Source organism: Aspergillus wentii (assembly GCF_001890725.1).
Source record: "Aspergillus wentii DTO 134E9 unplaced genomic scaffold ASPWEscaffold_2, whole genome shotgun sequence".
In the NCBI taxonomy this organism is placed as follows: Eukaryota; Fungi; Ascomycota; class Eurotiomycetes; order Eurotiales; family Aspergillaceae; genus Aspergillus; species Aspergillus wentii.
Genome location: NW_024467833.1, coordinates 771,401 through 786,678, shown reverse-complemented (window position 1 = coordinate 786,678; position 15,278 = coordinate 771,401). Strand labels below are relative to the sequence as shown.

General features: G+C 49.1%; 6 protein-coding genes across 6 annotated transcripts; 4 read left to right on the top strand and 2 right to left on the bottom strand.

The window, feature by feature from the left end:
• Window positions 1-112: 112 nt before the first annotated feature.
• On the top strand, window positions 113-1,655 carry ASPWEDRAFT_320320 (aminotransferase class I/II-fold pyridoxal phosphate-dependent enzyme). Its single transcript, XM_040833606.1, has 3 exons — window positions 113-1,006; window positions 1,056-1,198; window positions 1,245-1,655. Exons 1-3 carry the CDS (start codon window positions 232-234, stop codon window positions 1,572-1,574), a joined length of 1,248 nt encoding a protein of 415 aa, XP_040692027.1. The 5' UTR covers window positions 113-231; the 3' UTR covers window positions 1,575-1,655.
• Window positions 1,656-1,736: 81 nt separating this feature from the next.
• On the bottom strand, window positions 1,737-2,720 carry ASPWEDRAFT_168263 (uncharacterized protein; the record flags this gene model as incomplete). The annotated part of the gene is made up of 1 exon (XM_040830278.1): window positions 1,737-2,720. The coding sequence occupies one exon, from the start codon at window positions 2,718-2,720 to the stop codon at window positions 1,737-1,739; it is 984 nt and encodes a 327-aa protein (XP_040692026.1).
• A 761-nt stretch (window positions 2,721-3,481) lies between these two features.
• Window positions 3,482-4,827, top strand: ASPWEDRAFT_48606 (NAD(P)/FAD-dependent oxidoreductase; the record flags this gene model as incomplete). Its single annotated transcript, XM_040837128.1, has 2 exons — window positions 3,482-4,283; window positions 4,337-4,827. The coding sequence occupies 2 exons, from the start codon at window positions 3,482-3,484 to the stop codon at window positions 4,825-4,827; spliced, it is 1,293 nt and encodes a 430-aa protein (XP_040692025.1).
• A 98-nt stretch (window positions 4,828-4,925) lies between these two features.
• On the top strand, window positions 4,926-7,390 carry ASPWEDRAFT_734696 (putative very-long-chain acyl-CoA synthetase family protein (CefD1); the record flags this gene model as incomplete). The annotated part of the gene is made up of 4 exons (XM_040839338.1): window positions 4,926-5,312; window positions 5,383-5,511; window positions 5,568-6,909; window positions 6,973-7,390. Exons 1-4 carry the CDS (start codon window positions 5,303-5,305, stop codon window positions 7,388-7,390), a joined length of 1,899 nt encoding a protein of 632 aa, XP_040692024.1. The 5' UTR covers window positions 4,926-5,302.
• A 368-nt stretch (window positions 7,391-7,758) lies between these two features.
• ASPWEDRAFT_24289 (uncharacterized protein) lies at window positions 7,759-9,640 on the bottom strand (the record flags this gene model as incomplete). The annotated part of the gene is made up of 5 exons (XM_040832593.1): window positions 7,759-7,913; window positions 7,997-8,669; window positions 8,842-9,027; window positions 9,236-9,420; window positions 9,544-9,640. The coding sequence occupies 5 exons, from the start codon at window positions 9,638-9,640 to the stop codon at window positions 7,759-7,761; spliced, it is 1,296 nt and encodes a 431-aa protein (XP_040692023.1).
• A 2,023-nt stretch (window positions 9,641-11,663) lies between these two features.
• Window positions 11,664-13,439, top strand: ASPWEDRAFT_105839 (FAD-dependent oxidoreductase; the record flags this gene model as incomplete). The annotated part of the gene is made up of 2 exons (XM_040827763.1): window positions 11,664-11,917; window positions 12,002-13,439. 2 exons carry the CDS (start codon window positions 11,664-11,666, stop codon window positions 13,437-13,439), a joined length of 1,692 nt encoding a protein of 563 aa, XP_040692022.1.
• Between the last annotated feature and the right edge of the window lie 1,839 nt (window positions 13,440-15,278).

Below are 15,278 nucleotides of genomic sequence, written 5' to 3'. Positions count from 1 at the left end.
TTGGGCTTCAGCCTTCCCCAGTGAAAATTTTCAGCTAATCTGCATAGTGATCTCCGCTCCACACCGAGGGAACTCCTGCGAATCCCGGGTTCCACCTTGCCGGTTAACGTCGTGATGAATCAAATGATAATCAGCATCCTGCCCCCCGCTTCTAGACACCATGCATTTTATTATCGTTACCCCGGGTCGACTTCTCCTCCTCCTGTCTCTGTGTGGTGCTAGATAGGAATCATGGTCGGGTCATCCAAGCCTGTTTCGCTGCGTGACTCATTCCGCCAGGCATTGCATCGTCGAGAAGCAAAGTCTTCTCGGCGAAGACTCACCGTGTTACCCAATTCGTCAGTGGATTTTTCCTCCAACGATTTCCTATCGCTGTCGACGTCGCCGGTCTTCCGTGCCCGGTTTCTTGACCTTCTAAACCAGGCTCCTCCATTATATCCTTTTGCGAGTGGGGGTTCTCGTCTGTTAGACGGGAATTCCACCTACGCAGAGGAATTGGAGAGCTTTATCGCGGACTTTCACGGCGCGCCTAGTGGGCTGCTGTTTAATTCCGGATTCGATGCCAATGTCGGCGTCTTGTCGTCTATTCCTCAACCGGGGGATTTGATTGTGTATGATGAACTCATCCATGCAAGTGCTCATGAGGGCATGAGGCTGTCGAGAGCGGGGAAGCGAGTAAAATTCTCCCACAGTTGTCCCACTAGCTTGAGAAGGGTGCTGGAGTCGGAAATCGAGGCAGATCCAGCCATTGGAGATGGCAATCGCAATGTTTTTATCGTGGTGGAATCTATCTATAGCATGGATGGAGACGTTGCTCCGATCCGGGACTTTGTCCAGATCGTAGATGAGCTTTTCCCTCGAAAGAATGGGTATTTCCTTGTTGATGAGGCACATGCAACAGGGGCCTTTGGTCCCCGTGGTGGAGGTGTCGTCCAGGAATTGGGCTTGGAAGAGCGGATGTTCATTCGAGTCCATACATTTGGGAAGGCCCTAGCAAGTCACGGAGGTATGGACGATCAATTTCTGATTCTATGCACCATACTAACGGAATCAAGCAATTGTTCTTTGCTGCCCTGATACCAGACAGTACTTGATCAACTATGCCCGGAGTTTGATCTACACAACTGCATTGGGATTCCCATTCTTAGCCTCCATTCGAGCAGCATACGAACTGCTATCTGAGGGAGAAACCGAACCTGTAATTCATCCCCAATTTGATTCCAACTCAATACTAACAATCATAGCTCCAACGTAACCTTCAACAATTGATCCTTCATATGCATTGTCGACTGACCGAACTGGGCTCTTGGGACCCGGCTATATTTGAAGTGGATCATTTTCCAACATCCCCGATCTTTTCCCTGCGAAGTCCTGTCCCCCGCAAGCTGGCTGCTGTATGCCAGCAAGAAGGGTTCATCGTTCGTGCCATTATGTCACCTACCGTACCGGCTGGAAAGGAACGAGTGCGGGTCTGCCTGCATGCGGGAAATACGGTTGAAGAAATCGACGGGTTGGTGGGTACGATTCAAAACTGGCTGAACCAGTCGACGGAGAAAAGGAGTGCTAGATTATGATTATGATTCACGAATAGTTCCTACGGACTTACTGCCGAAAAGGTCCAGCCTCTTGTATATAGTTTTGGCATGGATATATCAGGTATGCAATGAGCGCATTTGGCTTATATTAGTTGATCACAGCATGAAAGCAAATGGTATCTCTATTAAAAACTAGCGAAATCACCGTCTCCATACAGATCGACAAGTCGGACAGGTAGGGCTGTGGCCAGGCTTACCCCGGAATGTGTCAATCCAAGTCTTCAAACAATTTCTGTGATAGTTGATGCCGCATCGAGCTTTGCACCACACTAGCTCCTCGGACTCTTCGATTGAAACAGTTGCCACGGAACTTGCGGAGTCCGATTCATCTCCAGTGTCTGATTCATAATCCGCGTCATCGTCACCAGCTTGAGTGTCCCCAGCTGGCTGCACAGTCTCATCTAGTAGAGGGAGAATGCAAATTCCACAGTCACCTTCAATGGGCCTTCGAGTGATGCCTTTTCTTTCCGGTATGCGAGTAGAGATAGAGACAGTATGCGTGCGAGAAGGCGTTTCCACACGACTGATCTCTTGTTGTCTCTCCTCCCTCGTACTGACAGTCTCCGTATTAGATTCACGACGCTCCTCGACATTTTCCGTCTGCGGTCGCGTCTGAATATCATGATTCCCTTCAAACACATCAGACCAAGTGACATGGCCCGATGAAGTCCGAAACCCGGGTATAATGGACCCTCGCCATGTTGCATCAGGCGGAGGTTCAATTCCCAGATTCAACTCTCCCTGTTCTTCCTCGGAGTGTTCCTCGGCCTCGTCCTCTACTTCCGCCTGTGATTCTGCTTCGCGTCGTGCCTCTTGTTCTCTGATATGAGTCGTGACCTTTTCTTTCCACCGAGAAGCTAACCCTCTCGCCTGGTTTTGGTGGTAGCGACGACAAAGCACCATTGGAGCGAGACATTCTAGTAATGAATCGATTGACTCTGCTTGCTCGAGCATACGGGTACCTCTTTCAAGCAACGAGGAAGCGGTGTTTCTGCTGGTAGCATTGGTGGGATTCATACAACGACGGCGATTAGAAAGAGTGTAACCCAGACAGCGGTGTTCGTCAAGAGGGTATACTTTGAGGATGGAGGAAAGGGTATTCTGATGGGATAATGGCTGGTCCATGATGTGATGGTATGAGTGGTAAGAGACAAGAAAAGTGAATGAAAAGAGAGAGAGAGAAATGAAAGTCGGATGATTTTGTAAGGCCTTGTGCAATGTCTGGCAACATACGTCGTCATGACTGGCTCTACTTGAGGTCTTTTGACTGCGCCACAAATGGACATGAGCTTAGCCTTTCGTTGTTTCTACGGAACGGGCCGATCTGGACAAGTCGATGAATTGAGGTCATTTACTGGTATTAGTTATTTCACTATCCAATATGTATCAACAATAATTACCTCAATCAATGTATGAATCTATCATTATCTTTCAGAAACTGAATCGATAAAGAGGGGCAGCCTCGCGATGCAGGGTATGACTCGCATCACGCCGGAAATAGCAAAATGACCAGCATCAACCCCTCCTGGCAAGGATTCTATTTACCCCTCTTTAATGATTCGATGAGAAGTGATGCTGATATCAATCCACGCATGTGCCTGTTGCTTGTAGATGGCATCGTGCTTGAGGCTGTGCTGTCTGCTGGATGGCTGTTGTGAGAATAGCACGCTGGTGTTCGATATTAAGAGACAAATACTGAATAAATATAATATCTTCTAGACTGTAATTGATTTTGTTATATGAGCTCTAGATGAATAAAAGTCCGACCGATTCCCCTCTTGCGTTTTGACATGCGCTGATCCCCGATCACACTGACACAATCCCAACCCACCTCACATCCCCTCATCATCATCACCATCATCCAAACCATCAAAGCAACCACCACCATGGATTCAGAAATCCTCATTATAGGCGCAGGCATCTTCGGAGTCAGCACTGCCTACCATTTGGCTCGCACCGCCCGCGACCCCTCACGCATCACCCTCTTAGACAGAGGCTCACCCCCATCTCCCCTCGCAGCCTCGACAGACGTCAACAAAATTATTCGCGCAGATTATTCGAACTCACTTTACATGGAACTAGGCTTCGAAGCCATCGAGGCTTGGAAAACACTCCCATTTTTCCGCGATGCAGGCATCTACCACCAGAGTGGTTGGATCGCGATGAACGAAACTGGCAGTGATGTGTCTGCGCGAGTGAGGAAGAACTTTCGAGATAATGGCAGGGAGGATGTCACCTTCGACATGACCGAAGAGGAAGTTCGTCGCAGCTGGAGTGGACTGCTCGGACAGACAGACTGTTCGCCGTTCGGGTCTTACTACTCCAACCCCTCTGCTGGATGGGCCGATGCAGGGCGGGCATTGAAGATTATGGAGGACGAGGTGTCCAGGATGGGAGTCAATCGTATAACTCTGAGTGAGGCCGCTCGACTTGTTCTTGGGGAGAAGGGCATAAAGGGCGTCGAATCACGGTCTGGGGTGCTCTACACGGCTGATAAAGTTCTTTTAGCTACTGGTGCGTGGACGAGCCGGTTGATGTCGTCTCTTGAAGACGAGTTGAGTATCCCAGATATCGACCGAGTGGAAAACCAAGTCACCGCCGCAGGGGTTTGTGTCGCTCATTTCGAGCTTGGGGAATCCGAAGCTGCCTCGTATCGACAGTTGCCGGTGTTTGTCTACGGTGGGCAAGGTAGGCTTACAACAATGCCAGCATAGAAAGCAAAGATACTAATTGGCTAACAGGAGAGGTTATACCACCGAATGACTCGGGCGTGCTGAAATTCACCTTTTCAACATCGTTTCGAAACACGATCAAAACCAGGACAGGCCACGAAATTTCCGTTCCACCAGATCAGAGCCAGAATACAGCGCCGCAAGAGCTTCAAGATGAATGTATAAAATCGGTTCGCGCGCGTCTGCCACAGGTCCTCGAAGGTGGTCGCCAGGTGGATTATTATCGACTTTGCTGGGATTCTATCTCGAGAAATCAACAGCCGCTCATCACTCGACACCCTGATTCCAGACTTTCCAATCTTTATTTTGCTGTCGGCGGCTCGTTTCACTGTTGGAAGTTTCTCCCAACAATCGGCAAATATGTGGTCAATGTGCTGAATCATGTTAGCAATGGATTAGAAAAAGATCAAGCCTGGTCGTGGAAGCCCCAGTCTTCCGGTGAACGTGGGGTTCATGAATCTCTGGTTCCTAAGAGAGAACTTCGAGACTTTGCGCAGTGACACAAGCAAGAGTTGTGTGACATTCTTGAGAGCCATCACATCACAAAATATGCATATTTCGTTTGATAAGCCATTAGTCGGATGATGGCATAATACCCCGCACTAATAAATACCCCCGCTTAAAGTGCTGTTTCACTTAGGCAAAAAGCTAAGATACACACGGTTCTTGTGTGACGATCCCCTCACTTTCCGGTGAATGGCCGAAACAGTGCGGAGACGTCGAGTTGAGCCGAGGAGCCACCGCCAACTGCCCAACAAGATAAACTCGGTAAACGGCAAAGCGGTATTTCTAATCTGGATATCAACGCAAGCGAACAGCGTGTTCTCATTTTACATCGCCTTCTGCACGCATAAGATAAATCATATTTCAATTCATGTACATTTATGAAGCGGATTAGGTGCCTGTTGTCTTGATTCAAGAATCCCGAGAACCAAGTTTACTGGTCCAAAATTATACATTGATTAAATCGACAGGATGAGTCTAGGTAAGTGTTACCTTTGTTTATTTTAAATTATAGCGATCGTGTCGTGGACTTTCTGCTAAATGTACAATAGGTACTATCGCCGGTGCGGTAGCAGGAGGCGCCACACTGGCTTCCTATCTGAATGCCAAATTTCACATTGGAAAAGATATCCAGGGTCTGCTTGTGCAAAGACGGGGTCTGCGTGAATACAGCAATGCCGGTATGCTCGACTCAATGTAAACAAGGATATCGACCTATGATGCTTATTTTGAGCAGCTGCCCAAGGACGCGGAAACGGCTGGTTTCTTTTCATTGAGGCAGTCAAGAAATACCCTGACATGGTTTGCATGTGGACTCGTAATGGGGTCTATACATATAGTGACGTTCATAGACTCGCGATCCAATATGCTCACTTCTTCCTGTCCAAGGGGGTAAAGCCCGGAGATCTGGTGGGCTTTTACCTCCGGAACAGAGCTGAATTTATGATCGCCTGGCTGGCTCTCTGGAGTATTGGATGTGGTACAGCGGCTTTCAATTACAATCTCTCCGGGGACGCATTGATACACTGTCTAAGGATTAGTGGCACAAAGCTGGTGCTGGTGGATGATGACGAGGAGTGTCAAGCACGCATAGAGGAGTGCAGAGCAGTCGCCGAAGGAGAGCTGGGGATGGAACTGACGACTGTGAATGAATCCTTTGCAACAAAAATATCCATGTTTCCCACGACAGCCCCGCCAAAGAGCTACGCATTGAATATGAACGGCGGATTCCCAGCAATTCTACTCTATACGTCCGGGACGACTGGCATGCCCAAGGGGTGTGCGTTTACCATGGATCGTTTCTTCACTACTACATTCGTCCGGAGGGGTATCTTGAACGACACAGTAGGGCCCAACGGAGACCGGTGGTATAGCTGTATGCCACTGTACCACGGCACCGCAAGCATTTGCATGATGACCTGTATGGTATCAGGGGTGAGCATTTCTATAGGAGAAAAGTTCAGCGTCCGCAATTTCTGGAAAGACATTCGCGACTCCGAGTCCACTGCTTTCGTTTATGTCGGTGAAGCCGCACGTTACCTGCTCGCTGCACCACCCTCACCGCAAGACCGCGATCACAAGATCCGATTAATGTACGGCAATGGTCTTCGTCCAGACATATGGGAGAAGTTCCGCGACCGATTCGGTGTGCCCGAAGTTGGGGAGTTCTTCAACAGCAGCGAGGGAATTTTCGGGCTGCTCAACTATAACACAGGAGCTTTCACCAGCGGAAGTGTCGGCCACCATGGTCTAATTGCTCGAACTCTACTTCACAACACCTACGTGCCTGTGGTCATCAATCACGACACGGGCGATGTCCTCCGGGATCCCAAGACTGGCTTTGCAATCCGAGCCACGTACGAAGAGGGAGGAGAAATAATCGTCGCCATTCCCAATGAAGCCGCTTTCCAGGGTTACTGGCGCAATCCGGAAGCCACAAATAAAAAGTTCCTCCGGGATGTCTTCAAAAAGGGCGATCTATACTACCGGTCTGGAGATGCCCTGCGTCGTCAAGATGACGGCCGCTGGTACTTTTTGGACCGACTAGGCGATACATTCCGATGGAAGAGTGAGAATGTGTAAGTTCCGACGAGATATTCAAAGAAAAAGAAAACAAAAAGAACACTAACACGCATAAACAGCGCCACCGCCGAAGTAGCCGAAGCCCTCGGCCGATTCCCGGGAATAATCGAAGCCAACGTCTACGGCGTCACCGTCCCCAACCACGAAGGCCGAGCCGGCTGTGCGGCACTCCAGATCAGCCCCGAAGCCAAGGACAAGATCGACCTGAAGGCATTCGCCCAGTTTGCCCGGTCCAAACTGCCCAAGTACGCTGTTCCTGTTTTCTTGCGTGTGGTCGATAGCGCGAGCCATATCCACAACCACAAGCAGAATAAAGTTCCGCTGCGTGATGAGGGTGTTGACCCTTCGAAGATTGGGACGAAGGTTCCAGATGGCCAGTTGAATCGGTTTTTCTGGCTTCCGCCTGGAGAGGAGGGATATGTTGAGTATGGAAAGGGAGATTGGGAGCGGTTGTCTGAGGGTAAGGCGAGATTGTAGTTTATATATGGCTTAGACTAGCCTATTGATGATATTACTATGCGATGATTTATTAATGGATATATTGAATGAACTTCAAAATGAAGCCACAGATGAGGAATATATTTAGATCATAGCACGACTATTTCGGCAATTACTCCCTGTTAAACTCCATCACGACACTCTTGGGCTGCTGATACAGCCCTAAACTCTTCCACTCTATATTGAGTCCAAATCCCTTAGGACCACCAACTCGCAATCCTCTTCCATCGGCCGTCTACAACGGATGAGCCGCTATCGCAATGACGCTGGCCTTCAGCCCAGTTCCTGTGATCCAATCGCTTCCCCATCCTGGCCAAGGACGGAGATGAGGTCGGGTACAGTGCAGATTATGTCCTGTCTCGACTCTTCGCGTCGTTTCTGTCAGCACCTCTGGCCACGGCAGCTTCAATGGCCTGGCATTTCGCTGCCTCGACCACTGTCTTCTCGTCTCGATCCACTAGGATTTCTATAACGTCAATCTCACCAGCAACTTTGGCAACGGCTGCACCAACAGTATTTTCAGAGTCATGGTGAGGAGGAATCACACATTCGGCAACTCCTAGAGGGTCCATCTGGACGACAGACCACCCCCGACGAGCAGAAGAGTTACGGAGGAATCAGTAACGTTCATAACATCCACCATCCTTTCGAGCATCTTTTTTATTTGAGCACGCGCTTTCGATACAATGTGTGGTGGGATATTCTGGACTTTTGAGCGGTCTCCGATGTCTGCTCCAGACGCAGCCACAATGTCTGTTGCTGTCATCACGTCTCCCCCAAAGACCATCGCCTCTTGGATGAAATAGTGGCCAACTGACTCTGGACCAACGCTGAATGTATCTGTCTCTTCATGGAAATTGATGCGACTCCCTCCTCCCAAACCAACCGACAGCACCTCTGGCATTGAGAAGGCCGTCCACACGCCTCCTACCTCGACGAAATTCGGCGCTTGTCGAGGAAACCCAGAGAGAAGCAACGCACAAACGTCACTCGTAGTGCCACCCACATCGATTACGAGTACTTGGGTATCTGGATTTGTGCGTGATGCTCCTCTATCTAGATGTGCCAAATATGCAGCACCCGTCATGCCATTCGTAGGGCCACTGGCAAATGTCTTGACAGGGAGCTCTGCTGCCGTAGCGGCACCGGTCATTTTTCCATCTTTTTGAGTGAGATACAAAGTACAGTCGAGACGAAGCTTCACCTTAGCCCTGCAGAATGCACGAGCAGTTCGTTTCGCCAGGGCGAGGATTGACGCCTTCAGAATGGTAGCATTTTCCGTCTCCAAAATCCCAACACCGCCTACATAGTGGGAGCAGACAACAGACAAGGTTGGGTCAAGTTCCCTCATAAGCCTCTTACATGCTTCTATTGCAGGCCTTGATGGTCGAGGGACGAGAAGACGCCCACCAAAGCTACCATTTGGATACCGCTTTTATTTGATCATGATCAAGAGGCATAGTCTCGCGTCCATCTGTTTCCAGTCCTATTGTCGGATGAGGCAGAGTCCACATTTCTTTCCATGATGGAAGTGATTTCTTATCGCCATTCAAATAGAACACCGGGCCTCCCATGATCTCTTTGAGAATCGGGGGAAATTCTGCAAAAGGAGGCACCTACAGGGCAAGTCAACATGACAGAAGCTACATCATTACTACATCATTACAGTCTGGCCTACGCTTGGTAAAAGGCCCACAAAGACGGGCAACAGCAACTTTGCTGAGACGTCGAGCATCAGCCTGGACAACCGCATTTACAAAATACGTTGTCCCAATAGCGACGCTAAGAACATTCTTCCTCTCAACCTTGGAATTCAGGCAATACTTTCTCAATCACTATATAGATTCCAGTGGTCACATCCTCGGTAGTGGTAGTTTTGCTTGATGCATATACTCCACGAGAAGGGCTTGTGGTATCTGCGATGTTGATAATCGCAGCATCAGTGTTGATACCACCAACGTCGACCCCGATTCGGTAAGCCACATTCTTCGCAATTTCGGTGATTGAAACTGAAAATATGGGCAGTAGATGTACTCTGCAGGATAGATGAATGTTGGTGCTAGATGACTGCCCGTTGAATTAATTCTATCTAGTCTGGGAAAAACCCACTAGCAGATAATCAGGCAGCTCACTTCCAAGTAAAAAACCACCTATACCATACCTTTGGCTCAGCAGAAATTTGCTATCAAAGAGGGCTGACTGGCTTGGATAGTGTTCTGAAAGGTCCATTCTTTGCTTTGGTGGCGACTCGACTGTCGCTTATCAAGGGCGGGAAACCGTCACCGCTGGCTGCATTGTGTCACCTTGCTTGCTTCAGATTTGGCCAAATGGCCATAGTGGAAAAGAGATATTAATGGGAAAGCAATGGTTTTGCACGAGGGTCGATTTTGCCGGAGAGCAAAGTAAATGTGGTATCAACATGATATGGTATTTGCGAGAAACTGCCGCCGGGACCCAAGTATCGGGCGCAGCAATGCATATGAAGGACAATCCAGCTCGACGTGGGAAAGAAGCATTCATTCAATCCGATCTATCTTTCCGGGGAATATTCAAATTAACTTGCGCTGGAATTGGCCCTTCAATTCTGAGGATTGGCTGTTCAAATCCTGATACTTGAAGTCGATACTGCCATTAAGACGGTTGGTTGGCTTGAGCAATTCTCAATCAGAACCATGCAAGCTTCCCTACTTTGAAACAATATTTGAGTATTTGGTTAGTATACATTCCGTCATATTCCATCGCGTGTTCCCTAATTAAGATCTTGTGACCAGTCACTTCGAAAGATCTGGGGAAGCCCACGAATTCGCCAGATCAATGGGAAGTACCATAAGTATGAAGTTCTCATTCTTCTCAAAGTGTCCAGATAAACAGTATTAAACCCCTATGGTGAGTCGTGCCTGAATGCACTTCCTGGGTGTCTTTCACCGATATCAACAGTGCGCAGGGTTCAAGCGGCCACGTTCTCCAAATCTGCCATCTCCGCTGTGGGGCATCCCTGACAGGCATCACAATCCAACGCCTCAAGCCGCTCGTTTCAGAGTTCAGACTCACTTGCGTGCAATCCATAAAAACCAGCGAACACGGTGATGATCTTCCTCGCGATACAGAGTAGATGCTCCGTACCCCGAGGCCGATGATTGGGTTCATTCAATTCTTTTTCTTGTCCATCGACGCAAGGCCAAGGAGAAGATCTGGCCCCCAACCACCGACAGGAGGGCCGGAGTATTTACTGGACTGCGTATGGAATAAATGCAATAGATGGGTCGTGTTAGTTCGCACTTTGCAACCACCGGCTTGAACCGGTTCTCCTGATGGCGCAGGATTCTAATGAACTATCCAGTGGATATTCGGAGCACCCCTCACTTGAGTTCATCCGGAGTAACCCCGTTGCTTCCATACAGTATCCGTGCTTTTTAAAGCATCTGCACCTGCATCATGCCATGTGTATTTGATTATTGCTTTTGGCGCAATGGGGTAATGGGGTAATGCCAGATTGAATCTTTCTAGACAACCTGGCAGATCGGTCGTTGATGCTCCAACAAAGCTAACTGAACAGGAGATGGTACTATCAATTGCTAAAATATCAAACCAACGGGGTCCTTGATTCTCGGCAAATGCCATAGCCGTTGATTGATTCTTCAGGGGTAGATGGGATCATGGATTGGGCATTGACTCGAGATAATCTGATCAAGTCAACTGCTTTATTGACCTCGCAAAGCTTGTCTTTCCCTGGATGCCGCCAGTTCCGACAAGACCACTATCGACTAGCGTGCTAAAGGGTTTAAATTGTCACGTTGACAAACCGTGGATGAGGATGGCGGTATTGAGGCCTCATCCACGGTTGGTGCGAGCAAGGCTAGTAACAGCAACTAGTAAAGACAATCGAGAGCACTAAACCTCCCAAGTGGGCTGGAAGACGCGCAATTGTCCAGAAGAGAAGCCAGCATTATTTTGTCTCTGGCAATTAGAGTTCCAATGGACAACCCTTGCATGGTCGCTGAATCATGGCTGTTTCGTGCTCGAGCATTGCCTGATTAAACCCGGGCGACTCCATGTGGCGGTAGTTTTTAGTCCAGCCATACAAAACAATCTAGACAAGGAATGGTTTTTAGTAGCATTGGTTAGCTATCATCCTGGCTTAAAGACTTTCTATTTCCCTTCTTTATTCCATGCCGTCGTTCCTTTTGCTTCCTCTCCAAGCCTCGAACCCTTGAACTTTCTCCTTTCAACCATGTTCTGGGATCGCTCGGGGATGGCTTCTTCTCTTCTGACCAGCGTGCTGGCGCTGAGCTCAGTCGTGGGAGCAGCCAGCTCCAACTCTACCAACTGTCGATGCTTCCCTGGCGATTCTTGCTGGCCTTCGCAGGATGTCTGGTCCAGCTTCAACAAGACGGTGGATGGGCAGTTGGTGGCGACCGTGCCGTTGGGGAAGCCCTGCCACTCTCCCAGCTACGATGCGGGGGTGTGTAACTCGTTGCGCGACAAATGGGAATACCCTGAAATCCAGTATGTTTTCTTTTTTTCTCTTTTCTTTTTTCTGACTATTTTTTATGCAAGATATTTGGAATAATGTACTGACTATGCACAAAGCTATGATTCCACCTCGTCGATTATGGCCCCATTCTTCGCCAATGGGACTTGCGATCCTTACCATCCTGTCTCGAAGCCGTGCACGCTGGGCAATTATATCGTCTACGCGGTGAATGTCACCAAACCCGACCATGTTTCCGCGTCGCTCAAGTTTGCTACCGAGCATAATATCCGTCTCGTCGTCCGCAACACCGGCCACGATTACAATGGCAAGTCGACCGGGGCGGGGGCTCTGGGACTCTGGACGCATAACCTGAAGGATATTGAAATCAACGACTACAAGGACAGCCACTACACTGGCAAGGCGATCAAGATGGGCGCAGGTGTGCAAGGCTTCGAGGCCTACCAGGCTGCCAACAATACCGGTCTCCAGGTTGTCGGAGGCGAGTGTCCTACCGTGGGGATCGCGGGGGGTTATAGCCAGGGAGGAGGACACTCCGCCCTTGCGTCGCGATACGGACTTGCAGCCGACCAGGTGCTGCAATGGGAGGTGATTGACGGTGAAGGAAACTTCCGCACGGCGACGCGCGACAACGAGAACTCGGACCTGTACTGGGCGCTGAGTGGAGGCGGTGGTGGTACCTATGGTGTTGTGTGGTCGTTGACTTCCAAGGCGCACACCAGCACCCCTGTGTCGGGACTGAACTTGACCTTCACCAACGCCGGCATCTCGCAGGATACCTTCTACCAGGCTGCCGAGCTGTACCATGAAACTCTCCCGTCGATTGTTGACGCCGGCGCGATGAGCGTGTGGTACTTTACCAACACCTCCTTCTACATCTCCCCCCTGACTGGACCGAACATTCCCGTCGCCGATCTGGTGAAGCTGGTCAAGCCGTTCACCGACGGACTGACCAAGCTGGGAGTCAAGTACACGCTCTACTCGGAGCAGTTTACCAACTACCTGGATGAGTTCAACACCATGCAGAGCGAGATCCAGGTCGGCATCGCGCAGTACGGTGGCTGGCTGGTGCCGCGGTCGGTGGTACAGAACAACAACGCCGACCTGACAGCAGCGTACCGGCACATCACCGAAGACGGCGCCACCTTTATTGGTGTGGGTCTCAACGTCTCCAAACAAGTGGCCGGCGATGTGAACAATGCGGTGCTGCCCGCCTGGCGCGAGACTCTGATTGACACGACCATCACGACTCCCTGGGACTGGTACGCGCCCGAGTCGAAGATGGTGGCATTGCAGGACAAGATGACCAACGATTACATTCCTCGTTTGGCCGCGCTGGCCCCGAAGTCTGGGGCGTATATGAACGAGGGCGACTTCCGCCAGCCCAACTTCCAGTCCGCCTTTTACGGCGTCAACTATGAGCGTCTGCGCCAGATCAAGGCCAAGTACGACCCGAATGACATTTTCTATGCCAAAACGGCCGTCGGCTCCGATGAATGGAGTGTCAGTTCCAGTGGACGGTTGTGTCGGGCTTAGACATTAATATAGAATTGAGTCTTGGCTATTTATTTATTTATTTGACTTTATTGTTTATTAAGGCTGTGAGTATTTTGTGGTCCAACTCTGTATATACTCGGTTTATTAGACTGGACTAGTTCCACGACTTGTACATAAGAGGAAAGCAGACGCTATGTTAGTCGATGAGGTTACATCTGGATTAATATGGAATAATGCTGTCTACTGATATGAATACAAATTAAAAGTTGCGAGGTAGCAAGCCGAGGCAAGAATATATATGGCTTGAAGATTGAAAACCGACGAGATCAACTCAAACCCCGAAACCAAATCGCACAATGACAGAATCAATCCCAAAACAGGACGGCCCCGATAAGAATAAAACTATTGAATGTGAACCATGGTTTGATTTGAAAACAAAAAGAGCGACAGACACGTGTGTGGGTATCGATAAGATTTGTCGTGGAGATGGTAGAATCCAAGAATGATCAGCAGCAGCAGGGTTCAATAAACACCAATTACATATATACTGTTTTATATTTCGCCACCGTTATATGCATAAAATAGGGGGCTGGAAAAGGCTCTTATGATCTGCTGCTATTATTATGGCATTATTATTAATGGACAGTTAAGCATTTGAAAGAATTTCAGGATTTCATCTGATTGACTTTTGGGAGGAGGAATTGAATTTGCCGATCGATTCCTTCGTATTCATCGCCCCATGGTGGCATTAATTATGTATTATTGTGATTGAGGGATTTATACTGGCTGCATCTTACTGCATCATCACACTTGTTTGATCATAAGACAGACAGAGTTCTATAAAGGCATTGTTTTATGCAATTACTGCGAGAATATCTTGGGAGATGCAGGACCTGTAGGTACTTAGATTGTACCTTACCCAGGGTAGGCAGTATATAATACCGTAATCCTAATACGGCACGTGGACTGGAATTTCCCCTTTGGGCGACCTCCACCTCCCCTCGTCTCTCGCTGTCAATCCCTCCATCTCCATCTCACTATTATTTCCCCGACCACAGAAGAGAGGACCATGGTACTCCTCTCGGCTGCACTTGTTCCTGTTCCTGGCCCGAAATCTAACCCTACTGTCTTTCCTGTCTGTCTCACTCCTTGACAGCTGACACGTCGCCTCCAGAGACGGTGTGAGTTAATCATGCCTGCGGGGACCAAATATCAGACATCCGTACATATTACGCGCTGCAACGTACATGAAAAGAGAGCGTCCCTGAACTCTCGAGGAGAATTCTCGGATATTAGTTATCATTTGCTCGTGCTGCCAATTTTCTGCATGCCTTTTTGCATTTTTCACACTGTGGCTGCGCCGGAGTTGCATCGGCACTCGTTCTGGCCATGGCTCAACGCACTATTGATCATCGTCACCGTGTCACGATAGCACGATAGCAAGAAGCGGTGACGTCTTTGCTTCGATAGCGACACATTAAAAAAAGAACCCAAAGCGAAACGAGAGGGGCGAAAAAGGGAAAAGGGAAAAAAAAACCCCTCCGCTCCCACCTGCAGTCATAAACGATCGGCTAGTCCATACCAATAGTTGGTCCAAATTCGTCATGCATATGCACAATGCGGACCGCCATGCAAATCGAATCACTCCGCCATTTGACGTGAATTTGATTTGTCTGGTCCAATTCCCAATGGAGGGTTTTCCCAGATTGGAATCAAAATCGTTATCACTTTGATTTTTGTCTTTCATGATTGTCGGGCTCAATTGGGTTCGATTGTAGGAAATGACTACGGTCATGGCTATCTTGGCCGCATGGCCTGGGAATCCACTTGTGCCTGCGTCTATTTCTCCGTTCCTATCCGTGGCCACAACGGATTCTT

What these genes read in the sequence shown, in the direction of transcription:
- ASPWEDRAFT_320320 (XM_040833606.1), top strand. Translation starts at nt 232, where the DNA reads ATGGTCGGGTCATCCAAGCCTGTTTCGCTGCGTGACTCATTCCGCCAG. An exon ending in GGCCCTAGCAAGTCACGGAG is followed by an intron (nt 1,007 to 1,055) that starts GTATGGACGATC and finishes AACGGAATCAAG; the next exon opens with CAATTGTTCTTTGCTGCCCT. An exon ending in CTGAGGGAGAAACCGAACCT is followed by an intron (nt 1,199 to 1,244) that starts GTAATTCATCCC and finishes TAACAATCATAG; the next exon opens with CTCCAACGTAACCTTCAACA.